General features: G+C 38.6%; 2 protein-coding genes across 2 annotated transcripts; one reads left to right on the top strand and one right to left on the bottom strand.

Annotated features, from left to right (window-relative positions):
- Nucleotides 1-1,411: 1,411 nt before the first annotated feature.
- Nucleotides 1,412-10,086, bottom strand: LOC128622733 (uncharacterized). Its single transcript, XM_053649441.1, has 10 exons — nucleotides 10,047-10,086; nucleotides 8,153-8,252; nucleotides 7,924-8,041; nucleotides 7,672-7,818; nucleotides 6,779-7,028; nucleotides 4,552-4,766; nucleotides 3,573-3,619; nucleotides 2,457-2,686; nucleotides 2,266-2,355; nucleotides 1,412-1,663 (listed from the first exon to the last, which is right to left on the bottom strand). The coding sequence occupies exons 1-10, from the start codon at nucleotides 10,076-10,078 to the stop codon at nucleotides 1,507-1,509; spliced, it is 1,386 nt and encodes a 461-aa protein (XP_053505416.1). The 5' UTR covers nucleotides 10,079-10,086; the 3' UTR covers nucleotides 1,412-1,506.
- Nucleotides 10,087-11,076: 990 nt separating this feature from the next.
- qpctlb (glutaminyl-peptide cyclotransferase-like b) lies at nucleotides 11,077-21,396 on the top strand. The gene is made up of 8 exons (XM_053649582.1): nucleotides 11,077-11,503; nucleotides 13,484-13,717; nucleotides 14,257-14,403; nucleotides 15,112-15,405; nucleotides 19,232-19,393; nucleotides 19,492-19,591; nucleotides 20,716-20,832; nucleotides 20,944-21,396. Exons 2-8 carry the CDS (start codon nucleotides 13,511-13,513, stop codon nucleotides 21,087-21,089), a joined length of 1,173 nt encoding a protein of 390 aa, XP_053505557.1. The 5' UTR covers nucleotides 11,077-11,503; nucleotides 13,484-13,510; the 3' UTR covers nucleotides 21,090-21,396.
- The last annotated feature ends 234 nt before the right edge of the window (nucleotides 21,397-21,630 follow it).

Consider the following 21,630-nt stretch of genomic DNA (forward strand, 5'->3'; position numbering starts at 1 on the left):
CACCTGGAGGCCATGCTGATGAGGCTCAGCACTGATCTCCTGAAGGTGAGCTTCTAATTAATGTCACATTACAGCTGTGCTGGGAATCCACTGACCTGTTCGTTAATCCCACGTCTTCCTTTCTCCTGTTTCTCTCGCTCAGGAGAAGAAGGACAAGGTGGCTTTGCTGGCTGAGGTGTTGAAGCTTCGCATGAGCAACCAGCACCTGAAAGAGGAATCGCTGTCGGCTAACGAACAGCTGCAGAAAATCCGCCAGATGTTCGGCATAAGCCCTGAATCCGTGGAGTAGAAAGCCACGAGGGATCTTTGTGTTTAAACTTAAAAATGGTTTAAACTTTAATTGGCGGTAAATAAAATATCACGACAATGTTTTAAAACTCTCCGAGTCGTATTAAAACTCCGATAATGCCTCCTAACACAGTAGTTTTGTCGCATAACTAAAATAACATTAATACACAACAAATAAATAAATAAATTATAAAAAACAAAACAAATAAAGCTGTTCCTAAAATGCTACTATAGTTATATTCAGTTATACATATATTATATCTGATTTAAAAAACCCCAAAAACTGTTTACAGCATTTAAAAACACTGATAGTCTTTGAACTGTACGGTGCATAAAAAATAAAATAAAAAAGTTATTTGACCTCTGCATCTTTTGCAATATAATGCAGTTTTGTGTAATTATTCAATTCCTAAACTGCAAGCCAACTTACTGAACTGCTTTTAAAACCTTGAATGCCTCTAAAATGTTTAACGATGTTTAACAATAAGTGATTAACTGAGACTTTTGTACATATTTTGTACGTAGTACTGGAATGCTTAAATACCTACATTACAGTACGATGTACCTGTTTGAGTACTCAGCATTATGTTGAAAATAAATGAACAAAATATGGAAAAATGTACAGAATATTCTCTTTACACCATATGTAGTTAATCATCCATGATATGCTTGGTGCCCAAAGTTTGCTTCCTTATATTTGTATATATAAACATAGATATTTGTAATGGAGGCTTATAGCGATCAGTTCAGCGTCATGTCTAAATCATCACACACCCACCTTGAAAAAATGGTTTGACTCAGTAACTACTACTACTACTAATACTACTATTACTACTACTACTACTACTACTACTAATACTACTACTACTACTAATACTACTACTAATAATAATAATAATAAGAAGAAGCATAATAAATAGGCAAAATATGTTTCTGCTAAAGAAAAAAAAGGGATTTTGGCTTCAAGAAACCACGTCATCAAATATGAACCACTCCACATGGATTGAGATGATAAACTGGTGGCTGTAAGCTTCAATTACTAGTGAACTAAATAATGAATGAAGCAAACTTCAGGGACCAAACATGTCTCTGCTGATCGACTAGCTTTAAGTTACTGGTGTAAATTTCCCTTTGGCTGATTTTTTTCCCCCCACAACGAGAAACACTTAGATAGCATCTCGGTGTGGTGTGGTTGCAGTGAGAGAATAAAGAACATGCTCAGGGCTTTGCGTTGGAGGTGAACCACAGGTCTCTGTGCGCCAGTAAGATGTGCAGTGGACTGGGAACGTAGTCCTCCTTCTCCTCTTCTGCCTCCTGGCCTTCGCTTACACGCACATTACGGTTGTGCTGACGACTGAACTGTCGGGCTTTCAGACTGCAAACAAAGAAAGGATCGGGTTACCATGACAGGGAGTCTGGGAACTGTTACATTTGATGGGTCAGAATTATTGGCACCCTTAATGGGGGGAAAAAAAAAGAGCAAAAAGGATATATATAAAATGATATTTTTGGCATGAACATACTGTACATGGATATTACATTGTTCTATTTCAACATGACGCTCCAAAATGGTTCTTAAATAGTACGATTTGTTATGGTTTCAAAATGTTTGGCATTTTTACAATGTTACAATTCGCCCTCGTTGAGGGAATTATCGCCCTGGTTGTGCTTTAAATCCTACTTACGAATTTATATCTATTATCAACAGATCAAGTCTCGTTTGTGTTGAAAGCATTTGCTTTCCCTCAATACAAGGTGACACCTCATATTTATGCTCCAAAGAGATGGGACATAAGGCCTATTGTCACCTATCGGTAGCTGAGAGAAGATGCTGTTATTAATTGATTTCATTTAGATCATATGAAAGTTCGTTCAACTGAGTAGACAATTTAAGTAATGGGTATATTTATATACAGAAGGGGTGCCAATACTTCTTATGATGACCATGACACAGTGAATGAAAACCTGCAGGCCTACCAGTAAACACGCCTCTCTTGTTTAGGCATGATGCACCACAAGTTAGCCAGCTCTTTGGTCACTACAGTAGAAGGAAGCCCTGGGTGGGTCCTGCTCAGAGGTCAGGAATATGTGTCGTTACTCTTCTCGTTTGAATGAATCTTTCGACATATCCAAATCTCGTTAAAGCACTTTACAAGCTGCATACCCACCTGAGATACAATCTCCTGTTCATGCGACAGAACATGATAAAACCGTTCACACATTTCTTCTTCTTCGGGCCTGAAACAGCCTGGCCTTTTCTGGAGGCCTTCTTATGGTGACCTTTCCTTCCTTTCTTCATATGGATGAGCTGATTTGGGCTCCAGGTGATGTCATCTGAATGTCTGTCCTCTACCTTGCTCTGATAGAAGGCAGGGCTGTCATTGCCACGCGTGCAATGCTAGTATAAAAAAGTGCAAAGGAAAATACACATTATTTCTATTTATACCACAGCACAGTTGAATTCTGAACTCTTATTAGTCGGAAGGTGTCGATGAACATTATTGTATCGTAACATTATTATTATTGTATTCTAACATTAGCATCCCAAATAAATCAAAATAATTTAGTATTTTCGCATCTTCAAAGTGGACGCCCTTTTTGCCGAGAATTTCCAGAAATGTATTCTTGGCGTTTTCTCACAAGATTTCTTGAGGAATTTCCCCGAGATGCTTTTTAAACGGTATTAAAGGAGTTCCCGCCTACGCTGGACGCCTATTGGCTGCTTTTCGAATATTTCGCTCCATGTGATTCGTTTAAAAAAATATTTTTTTGGAAAATAAAATGTTAGTTTTCTAATGAAAGAAACGAATACGCCGGCACGATTATATTTTTATCTACAACACCGATTTCGAACATTTAATCACACACCTTCAGATCAAAAGGTTTTTAAGATCATGAGAAACATTTCAGTTGAGTGTCCACAAACTTTTGACCGGCACTGTATATCAGGCATGGCTGTTACTAGGCTATATATATACGTTTTGTGATTGCTCTTACGTCTGCCACACTAAACAAAGATACGATTTTTCTTTGTATTATTTTAAAAGGAATCTTCATTTATTTGGAGAGCAAAAAACTTGGAGGACTCTTTGCAAACCATAGCAAGTCATGAAACTAGAAAGACAGTTAAATGCTGTTGTCAAATGGTTCAATTATGAGCAAGTGAAATGCACAAAAATAAGTGAGCACACCCACTGAAGCTCCCTGATCGTAATATGGTTTTGTGTTTACGTCTTATTTATTCCCACTGATCCATTTATAAAATTGCATGACAAACGATGTACCTTGGGAGCAGCAGGTTTAGGAGTGACCCACACATCTTCAAATAACGCTGTAAGAAAATAAAGAGCAGTCAAAATGGCAATGACCAAGACTTATTTTATAATTACTTCACTGTTACATAAAGATATGTCAAATCTCTAACTGCATTTTCCAAGCTATATCATTTTCCATCTATGTAACATTTCATTTTTCCCCCCTTCTAACATGTGCTGTAAGTAATAGAGTGAATCTATATGCTGTATTTGTTTTTCATTGGCCTAATGAAACTTCCATTACTACCATTACCAATGCGCGAATAGCATCAGAACTGCATCCGAATAGCATCCGAGTATTAAAAGTAATCCAAATATTTAAGATGGTTAGTTTGTTTGTCCAGTTACTTTTGAGCTTGTGAAAATGGCTGTAATTCATAAACGATGAATGCGACATTTTCGTTAAACCCCTTGAATTAAAGTTGAAGGTCTACACTTCAATCACATCTCGACTGCTTCATTTCAAATCCATTTTGGTGGTATACAGAGGCAAAAAAAGGTCAACAAAAATTGTGTCTCTGTCCAAATACTTATGGACCTGACAGTATATGACTATTTACTAGTACGGTAGTATGTGAAATTATATATACTGTGTGTGTGTGTGTGTGTATATGTATATATATATATATATATATATATATATATATATATATATATATATATATATACAAATGTAATTCTTTAATTGTATGGTTCTTCTTCTTCTTATTATTATTGTCATTAATATTGTTTTTATTATTATAACCTCTATTATTATTGAGATCATTATTGATTAGTAGTGTCATCATTATTATTATTGTTATCAATATTCTAGCAGTTATTATTATTATTTATTTGTAGGTACACTCCACTGTAGGAATTGTGGAGGAAATAATACATCGAAAATGATATTATATTATATTGCTTATTGAAAAATGGTATATTTGAATGTATAGTCACAAGGTCTTACTCTGCAGTTCCTCCTGTCCGTCAGGTAGCAGTGTGTTACTGAGGCCTCGAGCTGGTGATGTGAGCAGCGAGGGACTGAGATTTAGGCCTTCTTGAAATCCCAGCAGTGGCAGAAATGGCAGCATAGGTGTCTGTGGGAGGGTGGGACTATCATCCAACTGGGTTTTGCCCGAAGGAGGAAGAACTCCAAACATTTCATCTTTCAGAATAAATGACCTAAATACGGTAAAAATGTAGCATGGAGTAAATAAGGGTGGGGCGGAGCCGGGGGTGTATATGTGTGTGTGTGTGTGTGTGTGTGTGTGACGTGAAGCAGCATTACCACCATTGAGTTCTTTAATATCACATCAGGTCCTTTCATCATGTGTTATAATCATCTTATACCACAGCAATTAAAAAAAAATTTGCATTAAAAAAAAGTATTAGTAAATGTTTGAAAAAAATAACACCGCACATTTCATCGATTTATGCTATAGTGTTTAATGTTGTGGAACATATGCAAAACAAGGACGGTCTGTCACCCATTTTTGCTCTACATTATTATCGCATCCCTTTTTTTGTTCTTATTACAACCCCAATTCCAAAACCGTTGGGACGCCGTGTAAAATGTAAATAAAAACAGAATGCAGTGACTTGCGAATCTCATAAACCCATATGTTATTCACAATAGAACATAGAAAACATGTCAAATGTGTAAACTGAGTAAATGTACCCTTTTAAGGAAAAAAATATGGTGATTTTGAATTTGATGGCCGCAATTATTTACTAACACTTACTTTGCCAGCCTTTTGTAGCCCTCGTCCCAAGTTTTTTGAGACATGTTGCGGCTATCAAAATGACATTTTACAGTTTTTCACAGCCTCCCAACTTTTTTGGAATTGGGATTGTAAATAATCTAAAACAATCCCATAATACATACCCTGAAGGAGGAGAAGCAAGCTCCTTGCTTCCTTGACTCCCATCTTCACTTCCTGTCCTATCATCACAGATAGAGCACTGGCTTCCAAGTCCTTGACATGGTGATTCCTGATCCACACTGCTTCCTGCTTACAGACACGAGTGCAAATAAACTGGGTCTTATTTTACTATTTGGAAAGTACAAGATGCTTCAATAGGAACACCTGTACACCTGCACATTCATGCATTTATCCAAATCAGTGGATCATATTGCAGCAGCGCAATGCACTATCAATAATGCCTTAATGGTGAGGGAGATCAGAGGAGAACGGTCAGACTGGTAACTCACATAACCATACTTTACAACCGTGGAGAGCAGCCACATCAGGTTCCACTCCTGTCAGAACCTGCAAGAACAGGATTCTTGAGGCTACAGTGGGCACAGACTCACTAAGGTGAAGATTGGCAATGTTTTCCGATCTTGAAGCGTCCAGTTTCTGCTCACCACATTTATAAAGAGTGATTCATTGAGTTACTGTGCCGTTCCCGTCAACTGGAACCAGACTGGCCATTCTTCTCTGACCTTTCTCATTTCAGAACTGCAGCTCACGGGATGTTTTTTGTTTTTCGCACCAGTCTGTATGAACTCTAGAACAGGGGTGTCCGATCGTATCCGCAAAGGGCCGGTGTGGGTGCAGGTTTTCATTCCAACCAAGCAGGAGACACACCTGATTCCACCTGTTTAATCAGTTCATCTTGGCTTGCAAGAGACTCAGGTGTGGCTTCTGCTTGGTTGGAATGAAAACCTGCACCTACACCGGCCCTTTCCGGATTAGATCGGACACCCCTGCTCTAGAGAGTCCGTTGTGTGTGTGAGTGAAAATCCCAGGAGATCAGCAGTTTATGAAATACTCAAACCAGCCTGTTCAGTACTCAACAACCATGCCACACTTAAAGTCAGTGAGATCACATTTTTCCTTTTCTGATGTTCGATGTGAGCATTATCTGAAACTTTTGACCTGTATGTGCATGATTTGATGTATCATGCTACTTGGACAATTGCATGAATGATCAGGAGTACAGGTGTTCCTATTAAAGTGACTAATGGGTGTATATTATATAATATCAGTACATATTAAAAGTTAATCAATTTTTTGATTTGAAGAAGAATAAAAATATAAATAAATTGTAAAAAAAAAAAAAAAAAAAAAAAAATTCATAATAATAATGAATTAATCTTCATTTATTTTTAATTGAAATATGCTAAATTCCCTGCAACGTGACTGCTGCATGTCATGGAATTCATTTCCTTTTGTCAACTAAGCAAATACATGATCCAGTTTGACAGCATACTGTCAGAATAAAGCACCACGATCTGACCTGCTGTGGACGACGAGGTTGTTGGTAGAACTGCACTGACACTGTAGTTGGAATCGGAAGAACATGGAAGCGAGTTGTCCTCAGCAGACCCCACAGTTTCATCAGCAGCCCGTGTATGGGGACAGTCTCCATTTGTGATTGTCTTTACATTTCTATCAGCATCTTCTTTACGAAGAGTCTGGCTTTTGTCATCAAACAGTTCTGCATACAGTTGCATCATACAATATGGTTTTAGTTTAGCTTAGCAACCAAACAGGAGACCAAGACATCCATGACTGAGTGCAAAATGTGAATGAATAACATTAATTAAATTTCTGATTTATATATAGTAATAATAATGCAATTTAACGAGACATTGACTAAGTGTATTTTTTGATCAAATACACTGTAAAACCGGATAAGTTCATTTAACTCAAAAAATCTGCGGAAACGAATTACCTCAAAATTTTTAAGTTGATAAATCAATTTCTTTAAGCCAAATACACTTAAACAGAGTTAATTGAGTTAAATTTGTTATATTTAAGTGTATTCGGCTTAAAGAAATTGATGTTATTTTAAAAAATGTTAATCCAATGTTTTTCTGTCGTAGTGTCACTTCGTGCAAAATAAAGTTCTATACATCCAATGAACGCTCTTAATGAGATACCTACTTCTAAAAGGACGTGGTACGCATCAAGTTTGCATCAGGACATGTTTGTACTAAAAATTTTGGCATTCTAGGTACACCCGTCTCTAACCGAACCGTTGATATATTACACCAAATGGTTTAATTAATAGTTGTGGGAAGCTCTGAGCACCTGACACGCATAAACCCGTGTTCTAAGTGTTACTTAGCAGTAACTACCTGAATTCGGTGTGTCTTTCTTGCGGGAGCGACCACAGCTATATTTTCGTTTGGCTTTTAAGATGCACGGAGGTGTGCAGAGCTCTGAGTGAGCTGTGTCGTCACTCTCTGAATCGGACCCTTCTCTCAAAAACACACACACACACACACATATATACACAAACACAGACAGAATCTATATCAATGCATGCATCTGCTTACATAATCAACTTACATAAAAATAAATTGACCTAAAAAGGACCTAAGGAGAACGAATTGCACCTCTGTCATTGGGCTGAGGGAGGTAGTGAGGAGGAAGGTTGCTGTGTAATCTCTGAATATGAGTCTGGAGAAAGTCAAAGTAGCGTAGCATGTGGATCAGCGTCTCTTTCTGTTGGCGAGAACGTATACGTATAGAAAATGTTGGGGGTTTTTTTCAGCTTCAAAGCATTGGAAGATGTAAGTCTTGTGAGCTTTACAACGTAGCAGAATTCCTGTTTACCTTAGAAAAAGCTCGTCCGTTTTCTGGCTCGGAAACAGGTAGAAGACAGCTGATGTTTTTCAGGCTATTGCCCCAGTTTATATTCCAGTAACAGTGAGCCCTAAACAGTCCCAATGATCCAATGAGAAGTAACACAATGAGTAAATTTAGATTAGCTGGCAACGATTTTCATAATCGATTTTTAGTGATAAGTTGTCGCAGCTCTACAGTGCTGTGAAAAAGTATTTGCCCCAGCTTGATTTCTTCTGTTTTTGTGTATATCTCATTCTAAACTGTAGAAATTAAAGCATAATCTAATATAAAACAAAGGTAATCTGAGTAAACACAAAACACAGTTTTTAAATGATAATGTTATTTATTGAAGCAAAAAAAAGTTATCTAGTACCAACTGAGCCTGTGTGAAAATGTATTTACACCTGTAGTTACTAATTCCACAAATCTATGAAACTGCATTCATAATGGGGATCAACCGGGCCCGATTACTGCAAACCCTGTTCAATCAACCCTGTTCAATCAGGGTGATGTTGGTTAAAAGGTCTTACCCAGTAACACACTATGCCTAAATTGAAAGAAGTTCCAGAAACGATGAGGAAGAAGGTGATTGAAATACAATGAGAGTCATTATCATCATCTCCAAATGGAAAAACTCGGCACACTAGTGAACCTTCCCAGAAGTGGCCAACTTTCCAAAATTCCTCCAAGCGCACAGAAACGACTCATCCAGGAAGTCACAAAAGAGCCAAGGACAACAACAAAGGACCTACAGGCGTCTCTTGCATCAATAAATATCACTGTTCATGACTCCACTATCAGAAAGACACTGGGCAAAAATGGCATCCATGGAAGAGTGGTGAGGTGAAAACCACTGCTAACAGAGAAGAACGTTAAGGCTTGTCTGAATTTTGCCAAAACACACCTTGATGATCCTGAAACCTTTTGGGAGAATGTTCGGTGGATTGAGGAGTTGAAAGTGGAACTATTTTGAAGACAGGGGTCCCGTTACATCTGGTGTAAACCAAACACGGAATTCCACAAAAAGAACATCATACCTACGGTCAATTATGGTGGTGGAAGTGTGATGGTGTGGGGATGCTTTGCTGCTTCAACACCTGTTCAACTTGCAATAATTGAGAGAACCATGAATTCTGCTCTCTACCAGAAAATCCTAAAGGAGAATGTCCAGTCTTAAGTCAAGCGCAACTGAATTATGCAGCAAGACAATGATCCAAAGCATAGGAGTAAATCCTAGTCCTAGAAGTAAGTGAAAGTCTGATCTCCAGTTATCGGAAGCGTTTGGTTGCAGTTATTGCTGCTAACGGCGGCACGATCAGATTCAATCAGTTTTTCACATGGGTGATACCTTTACATTTACATGTATTCATTTAGCAGACACTTTTATCCAAACTGACTTACAAATGAAGTGACGAGAGGTGTTGGATAACCTTTTTTTTTTTTTTAAATCTTCAATAAATAAATAAATAAATAAATAACTATATTGTGTGTTTACTCAGGTTGCCTTTGTTTTATGTTGTATTTCATTTGAAGATCTGAAACTATTTAATATGAGATATGAGGTAGGAGGATGAGGTATGAGGATGGTGCAAATACCAAATTCAAACTATGCCTCTTGCCCAGAGATGCCATCTTGATGGGAAAAATAAATACATTTTGGAAACTGACTCTGCTTGGTCATATGATATAGATATAGTTATAGATAGTGACCCTTGTATCTCTAATAAAATATACACGGTATCATCTGAAAAGACTGGAATAGGCTCATTGGCCAATTTTTCCAGCCAAAGTTTTCCAGAACTTCTAAGTCTTCAGTTTTCTGATCTATGTATGGGATCTGACAAAAAGCCAGCACATGCAGTCTACTACATTATTTAATCACCTCATCTTGCAAGAGCTGTCTTTGAGTTTCATTCTGGCTGGCACCATGACTTCACCAACACCACAGACCTGTGTACATAGTTAAACAATTTAAATAATAATAATAATAATAATAATAATAATAATAATAATAATAATAATAATAAAATATATAATAAATTTAAATCTGTTAGTTACATCTCCTCAACGTTGAGGCAAGTGTACAATTTAACTCACGTGACTGACACACATCCATATTTAACATTATAGTTTGTCTTGATGGACAATTAATAGACAAATTATAATTGACATCTTTCATATCTAAATTCTTCTGGCGTTTCATTAACTTACCTTAATATTATTAAGACCTTTAATAAATTCTCATGACAGAATCGGTGCTGTTCCGCTCGCAGTCCTGCTTCGCCGCCATTGGCTGCGGTGAAAATAATTAGAGCCAATTATTTTCCTGCTTCACGTTGATTGGCCAGCGCACAACCAATAAAACGCGTCAGCTACGTATCAAACGAATTTATATCCTAGCGCAACAACCGAACTTTATCTTATTGGCAGCAGCGTTGCTACGCTGTTACTACGCGGAAAATGTTATACAGCTGTGAAGAATTTCACCTCAGTTGTCAACACTAAGTAATTCGCAAATGAAGAGTAAATACTTTATTGGACAAAAAAAAAAATAATAATAAAATATATATATATATAGCCCTTGTTCTTTTGCTTGTTTTACTTGTGTTGCTTACAGGCAAGCGAAATACAAATTAAAGGACCACACAGCAGCGTTGTGTGAAAATGATTCTTCTTGAGTGATTTGATTCACTTTGTTCAGTACACTAAACGATTCAAATCTTTTACACACTGATTCGTTTGCTCGAACCAGTGGGATTATAGACATAAACGATTATTTTGTGACCATATAACGCAGCAACTAACCGTCCCTAATTGTGCAGTCACGTTATCATAATTCTCTCAATACTAGTTTGTGGTGTCATTAAATAAAATCGAAGAAGGCAGAATAAAAGACATTTTACATTGTTTTTTTTTTGGAGAGGGGGAGGGATCATACTGATTATGAATAACCTCTCATTTTAAGGAAAGTACTTAGCTATCCCCCTTGCAATTTAATTGTATGTGTGCAGGACGGGATGAGTTAGTGCTGCGTTTCTGCGAAGATGAATAAGCGAATCATTTGCACATTCGGCTCAGTGAATCTTTTAGAGTCGGTACACTCCGATTCACCCAGAAAGAGTGAATCACATCGCTGTCACGCAGTGCTCGATCAGAGAGCCGCGCGCGTGCTGTGTAATGTGCAGTAGATAGACGATGCGAACGCTATATGAATACGAACTGATAAATCAAATGCATTTTGGAATTGTCATGTAGAATGGCGAGGACGATGCACTTTACCGTCCTTTCCTAAAACTAGGTGAATGCATCAAGGTTGTGCAACTCTCAGTGTCACTGCAGGTAAGTGCGATACTCTACTGTACACACTGTATTCAGTGTTCTTGTGTATGGCTGTAACTGTAACAGGGACATTGCTACAGTATTTATTATTAAAGTCTGTTGTTCGTATCAAATGATCATGTAATCAATCCATTTGAAATGTTCTGTAATAATAATGCAGATACTTCTGATCAGAAAAATCTGAATATTAACATAATTTGCACTGTGAATACCAGTGTGCAGTAGAATTTGGTTTTGTAGTGTGTAGTGTTGATGATATAGTCTGTTGTCTACTACAGGGGTTCCCAAACTTTTCCAGGGCAAGGCCCCCTAAATGGCATTAACATTTGACCTAGGCCCCCCTTTTGCAAGATGTCTTTAAAACACATTAAAAATACAAACTTCTGAATATATCCCCCCTTTCTTTTTATTTATTTATTAATAATTACATCTTACATCTTTACATTACATTACATTAGGAATTGATTGTGTGTGTGTGTGTGTGTGTGTGTGTGTGTCTGTGTGGTTGTCTGAAAAAAAAATCATGTAAAAAAAATCATGTATTTATTTATTTTTCACACCAAATTGCTGAGGCCCCTGGGCGCCCCCTGGCGGCCCCCACTTTGAAAATCACTGGTCTACAGTATACTTACTGTATTTATTGTCTTTGACCTGGCTCGCAGCTGATGTTCCAGTTCACTCCAGAGGTGTTGAGTGGGGTTGAGGTCAGGGCTTTGTGCAGGCCACTGGACTTCCTCTACACTAAACTCATCAAACCTTGTCTTTAATGAACTTGATTTGTGCACAGGTCTACAGTCATGCTGGAACAGGAAAGGGCTTTCCCCAAACTGGTGCCACAACGTTGGAAGCATACAATTGTCTAAAATGTCTTTGTATGCTGTACGTTTGCCTCGTACCTCCAGGGTTTCGGGTTCGATTCCTCGCCTCTGCCTTATGTGTACGGAGCTTGCATGCTTTCCCTATTCCAAAAGGCATGCGTTGTCGGCTGATTGACATTGCCAAACTGTCCTGTGAATTTTTTTTTTTTTTTAACATACTCAGAGGCCCCACTCTGTATGGTCTACCACTTTGTAGCTGAGCTGTTGTTGCTCCTGGACCAGGGGTGTCCAATCTTATGTGGAAAGGGCCAGTGTGGATGCAGGTTTTCATTCCAACCAATCAGAAGCCACACCTGTGTGGTAGGTTCTAACCACTGCATACCGGGAACCCCTCACAAGACCTGCCGTTTTGGAGATGATCCGACCCAGTCGTTAAGCCATCACAATTTGGCCCTTGTCAAAGTCGATCTGATCCTTAAGCTTGCCAATTTTTCCTGCTTCCAACACATCAACTTCGAGAACTGACTGTTCACTTGCTGCCTAATACATCCCACCTTTTGACAGGTGTCATTGTAATGAGATGAGCAATCTTATTCACTTCACCTGTCAGTGGTGTTTATGTTATGGCTGATTGGTGTTGGCTCAAAATGTGCATATGGCTTACAGCTGCAGTATGAGTTGGTGTATTAAAAGAATAGTCTAACCACATGCGAAACTGACACATTTTCAGCAATGTGAAGTTGGCTAAACGGTCTCAACGAGCAGCACACTATCACATGATAAAATTTTGAAATAGATTAGTCTGTAACGGGTTACCAAGCCATTTCTAAGGCTCTGGAACACCAGCAAACCACCGTGAGTGCCATTATCTCCAAACGAAGAAAACTTCAAATAGTGGTGAATCTTCTCAGAAATGATCAGCCTGATAAATTCTCAATCGATTGTGCTCTGAGATTGGTTGGCACTCTGTCCCGTGTGTCCCCTGCCTCGTGCCCCGAGTCCCCTGGGATAGGTTCCATGCTCCCCGTGACCCAATCTAGGATAAGCGGTACAGAAAATGGATGGATGGATTTTTTTGCAGAAATATTCCAATAGAACATGCAGTTAAGGAAACTGGTAGTGTAAACAAAGCAATTTTAACTATTCATGTGTCTGTTCATAGATTGAGTTACATTCTGAACAGTTTGAGATGAAGCGCAGAACGTCCAAGGCCACTCAGCTGAGCTGTATTTTTGCCTTGTGCAGTCACCCACCTATTTGCCGAATGAAAATCCTGCTACTCTGCTTGTGCGCGTTGTTGGCAGTGACCCTCAGTCTGGGTTTAATGCTGTCTGACCATGATGCAAGAAGATCCGAAGACTTATTACTCAGAGTTCCAGACCTTAAAAATGATAAGGTGGGTAACCCGCGTCTCTCTCTGTTTTGCGTGTATAATTGAGATGATACCGACCTGTCTGAAACGTAGACCTTTTTTTTGAATCCTTACATGAAATGAAAGCAGCTGTGAGTGGGCGTGTCTTGAAGGCATGAAGGCTCGAATGCATGATGAAAATGTGCAGGACACTTTGTATATTACATTTATTTTCCATGCATGTTTATACATACAGTATAATGTCCTGAGGACGGAAATGGCACCCATTTGATGGAATGGCTCATACACTGATAACTGGCTAACATTTACAAGATGTCAGGATTTGAGGGTTTTGAATTTGTTTCTTCATGTTTCCTCCATCTTAGAGAGGTTCCCCTTGCCTTATTCACTGCAGGCTAATATTTGTAAAGTTGCTTTGAGACAATATGCACTATAAAATGTAAATTCTAAATAATAATCCTTCCAAGACCTTGATAGCGAAATATCACCTACGCATATCTAACATGTCAACCTGGACATCTCTCTCCCACACCTCTTAGTTCATTTGTGATTTCTTTTCCTAGCTGACTCACAGACTGAGTAAGCCCACCGTGGCGCAGGTGAAGCGGCTGGTCTCCGAGGTGAAGTGGGCTCGGTTGTGGTATACCCATCTCAAGCCTATCCTCATAGAGCGACACCCAGGCTCTCCTGGTAGCCGTACTGTTCGAAGGGTAAAGTTATGAAAGAGTAATGATAAGGTGGACAAGAAGCATATTAATCAAATGTGCCAAAAAAATGTTTTTTTAAAACAAGGCGTACTTCAGAGACCATCATTTATACACACATTTGCTTAAACTGAGAAAAAAAGAATCTATTTACCTGATACAAAAGGGGATACAATTGTAATATAAATCTGTGGGCAGTTGTTGGGGAGTGACTCAACATCGTTGTAGACTACTTTCATGAATTCTTCTTGAAAGGCATTTCAGTTAGGTTTTTAAATCTGTATAACCTGTCCTTTCAGAGATGGAACCATATTTTGAGGGAGGAATTTGTGCATTTGTTACCAGAATTCTTGTGCGGATCTAACTGAAAAGTGAAAGAAACCGGAACTACTGTTTACTGTATTGTTCCAGTGTTGGAAAGTAAAATAAACTCTATAAGGACAGCTTTGGTAAGACTTTCTTTCATGTCTATCGAATCCTAGGACCTTTATTGTTTGAGTGTAACAATAACCCGCAATATATAGTTTTACATTGATAAAATTCAACAACTGTTCTTCTGATTCAGGACAGGGAAATGGGCTGTAATTCATGTCTGTAGTAATCACACATACACGATAGATGTGGTGTATAGGGATTAGATTTAACAACTCTGGTGTATTCCTGGTGTAAAAAATGTATGTATGGTTGAATTTCTCTTCTCTGTGGTCAATGCAGCATGTTTCGTCTGTGCTGGACTCTCTCTCAGCGGGGTGGTCAGTGCAGATCGATTCCTTCAACTCCAAAACCCCTCATGGCCCAATCAACTTCTCCAACATCCTGGCGGTATTGGACCCCATGGCTCCACGCCGCCTGCTCCTAGCTTGCCATTATGACACAAAGAACATACCTTTAGGGAATCATGAGAAAAAGCAGGTGTTTGTTGGTGCCAGTGACTCAGCTGTTCCTTGTGCTATGATGCTGGAGCTAGTCACTGCGCTGGACAGGCACCTAAAGATGCTCAAACAGCAGGTATGTTTTGTTGGCCTTCCCTGCCTCTAATCATATACATGAACTGTCCACTTTAACAGGAACACCTGTACACCTGCCCATTTATGCAGTTATCCAATCATCCAATCATGTGGCAGCACAATGTGTAAAATCATGCAGATACAGGTCAAGAGCTTCAGTTAATGATCACATTAAACAACTCTGGGACTTTAAACGTAGAATGGCTGTTGGTAGCAGATGGGCTGGTTTGAGGATTTCATAAACTGCTGATCTCCTGGGAATTTCACACACAACGGTCTCTAGAGTTTACACAGAAAGGTGCAAAAAACAAAAAAAAACCCCAAACCTCCTGTGTGCAGAGGGTCTGCAGGCTGAAACACCTTGTTGATAGGAGGAGAATGACCAGACTGGTCTGAGCAGCCAGGAAGTCTATAGTAACTCAAATAATCACTCTTTATAACCGTGGTGAGCAGAAATGCATCTCAGAATGCACAACACATCAAACCTTGAGGTGGATGGGCTACAAGAGCAGAATACCACATCAGGTTCCACTCCTTTCAGCTATGAACAAGAATCTGAGGCTTTCGTGGGCACAGAGTCACAGAAACTGAACAGTAGAAGACAGGAAGAAGACCAGGTGATTATTTTTTTCTAACGGTCCAGTTTTCTGTCAGATTCATGTTCTTCAGGCGGGTTGGGTCGGGGGTAGTTGGGGTGTGCAAAGTATTGTATATGCTTTTTCAGCACCCCTACCTTCTCACAATCTGTTCCACAGATGTAATTTCACACACAAGACGACAGTAACACAGCATTTAAAGAGGACCTATTATGCCCTTTTTTACAAGATACAAGGTAATATAAGTCTCAGGTGTCCCCAGAATGTGTCTGTGAAGTTTCAGCTCAAAATACCACACGGAACATTTATTATTCCATGCTGTAAATGCCCCTTTTTTGGGTGGAAGCAAGAAAGGGTGGAAGTTTTTGAGTGTGTCTCTTTAAATGCAAATGAGCTGCTGCTCCCCGCCCCCTTCCCAGAAGAGGGCTGTGCCTTTACAGCTCGTGCTTCGGATACTACGGCGACAACAGATCAGGAGAACCAATATGACTGACACCTTAAATACCTGTGTTCAGCCCTATATGTATGAATTATACCGACAATTAGCTTTTTCGGGTTAAAAATAAAAATGACAACATAGCTCTGGTCTCTGTGAATACAATCAGAGACAATGGTAACTTTAGCCGCAATAGCCGCAGAATTTGCTAACAAGCCCATTCGGAAATATATTCACAATATAAAGTGCGATACTTACGTCTTCATGAATAGTTGATACTGATCCATCCTTGAGAATCAACTTTTCAGCAAATCCTGCTTTGTATTGACCCTCGTTCACAAAGCAGTCTGGTGTAAAATGATTCGAACAAACATACACGAATTTAGCTATTTTTGGGGGCACATTTCCTTCAAAAATAAAACTATTCCAAGTCACCTTAATCTATCATTTAAAATCCACTTTTTTTATTTGGCAATAGGGTTGTCTTCTCATATTTTAGTTTCTTGATAGGAAGATTCCCAAAAGACATTCCCAAAGAACAAATGACTACATTTGCTTTAGGGAGCTGGTTTACAGAATAAATTGAGTGTCAGATGTGATAGCATGAACCGCTATATAGTGTTAATGCGTTTTGATGTATGGGAAAGTGTTTAGGACAAAGGAGTTTGCGCTTTTTGGTTTCTTGGTAACATTTTTGCCTTATTAGTCTTAAAAGAGAGAAAAAGAGAATCTGGTGAGGGAATAACTGTTTATAGTGGCAATAACATAAATGATAACATGAACTCTGCTAAATAGCCAACAGTATGTGGACAGCTGACCCTCACAGCCATACTGTACAGTATGTGGGACTTCACTAAACTGTTGCTGCAAAGCTGGAAGCACAAAATTGTCTAGAATTGTCTTTGAATGACGTAGCATTAAGATTTCTCTTTACTGGAACTATAGGCCAAGCCCAACTATGTTCCTGCATGACATTGCACTTGTTCACAAAGCAAAGTCCATGAAGACATGATTTGCCAAGGTTGGAGTGGAAGAACTTGAGTGATCTGAACAGAATCCTGATCTCAACCCCACTGAACACCTTTGGGATCAATTGGAATGATGGCTACCCACCAGGCTGTTTCACCTGACATGGCAACGTCTTGCATTCCTGTGGCTGAATGAACACAAGCCCTCACGTTCCAAAATCTAATGGAAAGCCTTCCCAGAAGTGTTCCCAGAATGGCAGGTTCAATACTCACACATTATGGGATGTCCAAACTTTTGGCCACAAGTGGGCCAGGTTCCTGGATGTTCCATAACATTAAATGTAATCATACAGTGGTGCTTGAAAGTTTGTGAACCCTTTAGAATGGTCTTTATATCTACATGAATATGACCCAAAAAATCATCACATGTTTAAAGTAGAAAAAGGGAACCCAATAAAACAAGTGAGACAGAAATATTATACTCGGTCATTTATTTATCGAAGAACATGATCTAGTATTACATATCTGTGAGTGGCAAAAGTATGTGAACCTCTAGGATTAGCAGATTAATTTGAAGGTGAAATTAGAGTCAGGGTTTTTCAGTCAATGGGATGATGATCAGGTGTGAGTGAGCATCCTGTTTTATTTAAAGAACATCATTCTACAGATGAACAGTACAGTACAGAGCAGCTTCAACTCTGGGATGTTGGTGGGTTTCCTCACATGAACTGCTTCCTTCAGGTTCTTCCACAACATTTCTGTTGGATTAAGGTCAGGACTTTGATTTGGCCATTCCAAAACATTAACTTTATTCTTCTTTAACCATTCTTTGGTAGAATGATGGCAAGGCCCAGATGCAGCAAAACAGGCTCAAACAATGATACTACCTCCACCACCACCACCACCACCACCATGTTTCACAGATGGGATAAGGTTCTTATGCTGGAATGCAGTGTTTTCCTTTCACCAAACTTAATGCCTCTTATTTAATCCAAAAAGTTCTACTTTGTTCTCATCTGTCCACAAAACATTTTTCCAATAGCCTTCTGGCTTGTCCACGTGATCTTTGGCAAAATGTAGACTGGCAGCAATGTTCTTTTTGAACAGCAGTGACTTTTTCCTTGCCACTCCGCCATGCACACCATTGTTGTTCGCTGTTCTCCTGATGGTGAACTCATGAACATTAGCATTAGCCAAAATGAACATTATCCAAATTAGAGAGGCCCTTGGTTGCTTAGAAGCTACCCTGCCTCCTTTGTGACCTCGTGGGCTATTACGCGTCTTGCTCTTGGAGTGATTTCTGTTGGTTGATCACTCCTGGAAAGGGTAAAAATGGTCTTGAATTTCCTCCATTTGTACACAGTCTGTCTGACTGTGGATTGGTGGAGTCCAAACTCTTTAGAGATGGTTTTGTAACCTTTTCCAGCCTAATGAGCATCAACAACTCTTTTTCTGAGGTCCTCAGAAACTTCCTTTGTTCGTGCCATGATACACTTCTACAAACATGTGTTGTGAAGGTCAGACTCTGATAGATCGGTATTCTTTAAATAAAACAGGACGCTCACTCACACCTGATCGTCATCCTATTGATTGAAAACACCTGAGTCTAATTTCATCTTCAAATTAACTGTTAATATTCATCATTTTCCTCAATACATATAGTGTATTATTTTTGTCTCATTTGATTCATTGGGTTCTGTTATTCTACTTTTAGGACTTGTGTGAAAATCAGATCAAGTTTTGGGTCATATTTATGCAGATATATAGAAAATTCTAAAGGGTTCTGAATACATTTGAGCAGTGTTCCTATGTCTGCTCTTTGTGAAGATGGCTCAGGTGACACTGCAGTTGGTCTTCTTTGATGGGGCAGAGGCTTTTGAGGAGTGGACCACCTCCGACTCTCTGTACGGTTCCCGACATCTTGCTGAACACATGTCCCATGTTCCACATCCTCCAGGCTCTGAACACACAACCCTGCTGCATGCTGTGGTAAGAGTGTGCGGGTGTTTTTTTCTTTGTCTGTATTTTTATCAACTATATTGAAATCAACTATACTGAAAATAACACAATTTTATTGCAATCACCAGGATCTCTTCATTCTCTTGGCTCTGATCGGTGCCCCAAGTCCAACATTTGTGAATCATTTTAAGAACAGTACTCGCTGGTTTGATCGACTTGTATTGGCAGGTAATGAAGGAAGGAATTTTAGTCCTGAACTGAGATGGTTTTAAATTCAAGTCCAGTTTTAATGTTTTGACATTTATAACAACAGCATGGCTCACTCATGAATGAGTTAAAGCAGTGCTTTTTCTATAATAAGATATAGAGGTCCACAGTTGAGATATTTGCTACTAGTAGTACTGAAATACTACTACTACTACTACTACTACTACTACTACTGCTATTACTACTGCTACTACTACCGCTATTACTAGTACTACTACTACTACTGCTACTATTACTACTACTACTACTACTACTACTACTGCTATTACTACTACTACTACAATTACTACTAATACTACTGCTACTACTGTTACTACTACTACTACTATTACTACTACTACTACTACTAGTACTGCTATTACTACTACTACTACCGCTATTACTAGTACTACTACTAGTACTGCTACTATTACTACTACTACTACTGCTACTACTGTTACTACTATTACAACTACTACTACTACTACTACCACTATTACTAGTACTACTACTAATACTGCTACTATTACTACTACTACTACTACTACTACTACTACTACTATTACTGCTACTACTATTACTACTACTACTATTATTACTACTACTACTACTACTACTGCTGCTGCTGTTACTACTACTACTACTGCTACTACTACTGCTGTTACTACTATAATACTACTACTGCTGTTACTACTATAATACTACTACTGCTGTGACTACTACTACTACTACTAGGGCTACTACTGTTACTACTACTACTAATAATAATCATTTATTTAAGTTGATTAAGTAACTGCTGGTTTGAAACAAAGACTAGACTTTGCAAATAAAAGGGCATGTCTATAAATAGTTCCAAAATTATATATACACAGGCTGTACACTCACACACACACACACACACACACACACACACACACACACACACACAGGTTTGTGCACAATGAGGATTTTACAATGGCTTCAAAGAAAACTATCCATTTTATAATAAGTAATAAAGGTCCCAGCATGTGGCAGTCCTCAAGATCCTGTATGTTATACTGAATCACTTTTTAATGAATAAAATGATCATTTTGTTGTAAATGAACTCTGTATCTCTTCTCTCTAAGAAAAGAGACTCCATAAACTGGGCTTGCTGTCTTCCCACCCCAGTGAGCAGGCATACTTCAGAAAGGATATAACTGTGGGGCCGGTAGATGATGACCATATGCCGTTCCTTCAGCAAGGTAAGTATGTGAAGTTTAGCCTAAATCAGTGATCCTTAAACATTTTGCTCCTTCTTATTCCTAAAACAGCCGAATATTTCCTTGTTCCTTGTTCTTTTTGGCTGATTGCAGGGGTTCCAGTGCTAAACATAATTGCTACACCCTTCCCATCATATCGGCATACAGTGGAGGACAGTGCAGACAAAGTTCACAGTGACACAGTGGAGAACCTCATCAAAGTGCTCGTGGTCTTTTTAGCAGAATATCTTGGATTGTAGATGATAATAACTCGACTGTGGACCTTCCACATACCTCTCAGAATCTACGCTAAATCTGAAAAGCTGCCTTATTGTTCAGTTTAAACCGAAGTACAGTATAACCTAGTTCTTTGGACTTGTGTTATGCTGAATAATAAGCTCAAGCTACCTTTCAATAGCCTTAGATTGTGTGTACAAAACACAGAATGAATGTACATTAGCATCACGTTTGTGGAGAGCTTACACTGCTTCTAACAAGAATGCAATAATAATCAATATAGAAGCCGTCCAGCAATATATACACACCCAATAATGGCTGTTAACTTGTATTCACACACACTTAAATAATGCAGAGAAATGCTGCCATATTATAACTAGAAATAAGAATAATAGTAATATTTCGGTTTAAAACAGGGCTTAAAGGACTTTTTACATAAATATTATTATTATTACTATTATTATTATTTTATATCTATAATTTGGGTAACAGGGTTGTACTTTAAAATGACAGCCAATATCACAATATTATTGATATTACAGAAAAAGGAATGAGAGAACTTAC

The sequence above is a fragment of the Ictalurus furcatus genome, chromosome 18, assembly GCF_023375685.1.
Source record: "Ictalurus furcatus strain D&B chromosome 18, Billie_1.0, whole genome shotgun sequence".
In the NCBI taxonomy this organism is placed as follows: domain Eukaryota; kingdom Metazoa; phylum Chordata; class Actinopteri; order Siluriformes; family Ictaluridae; genus Ictalurus; species Ictalurus furcatus.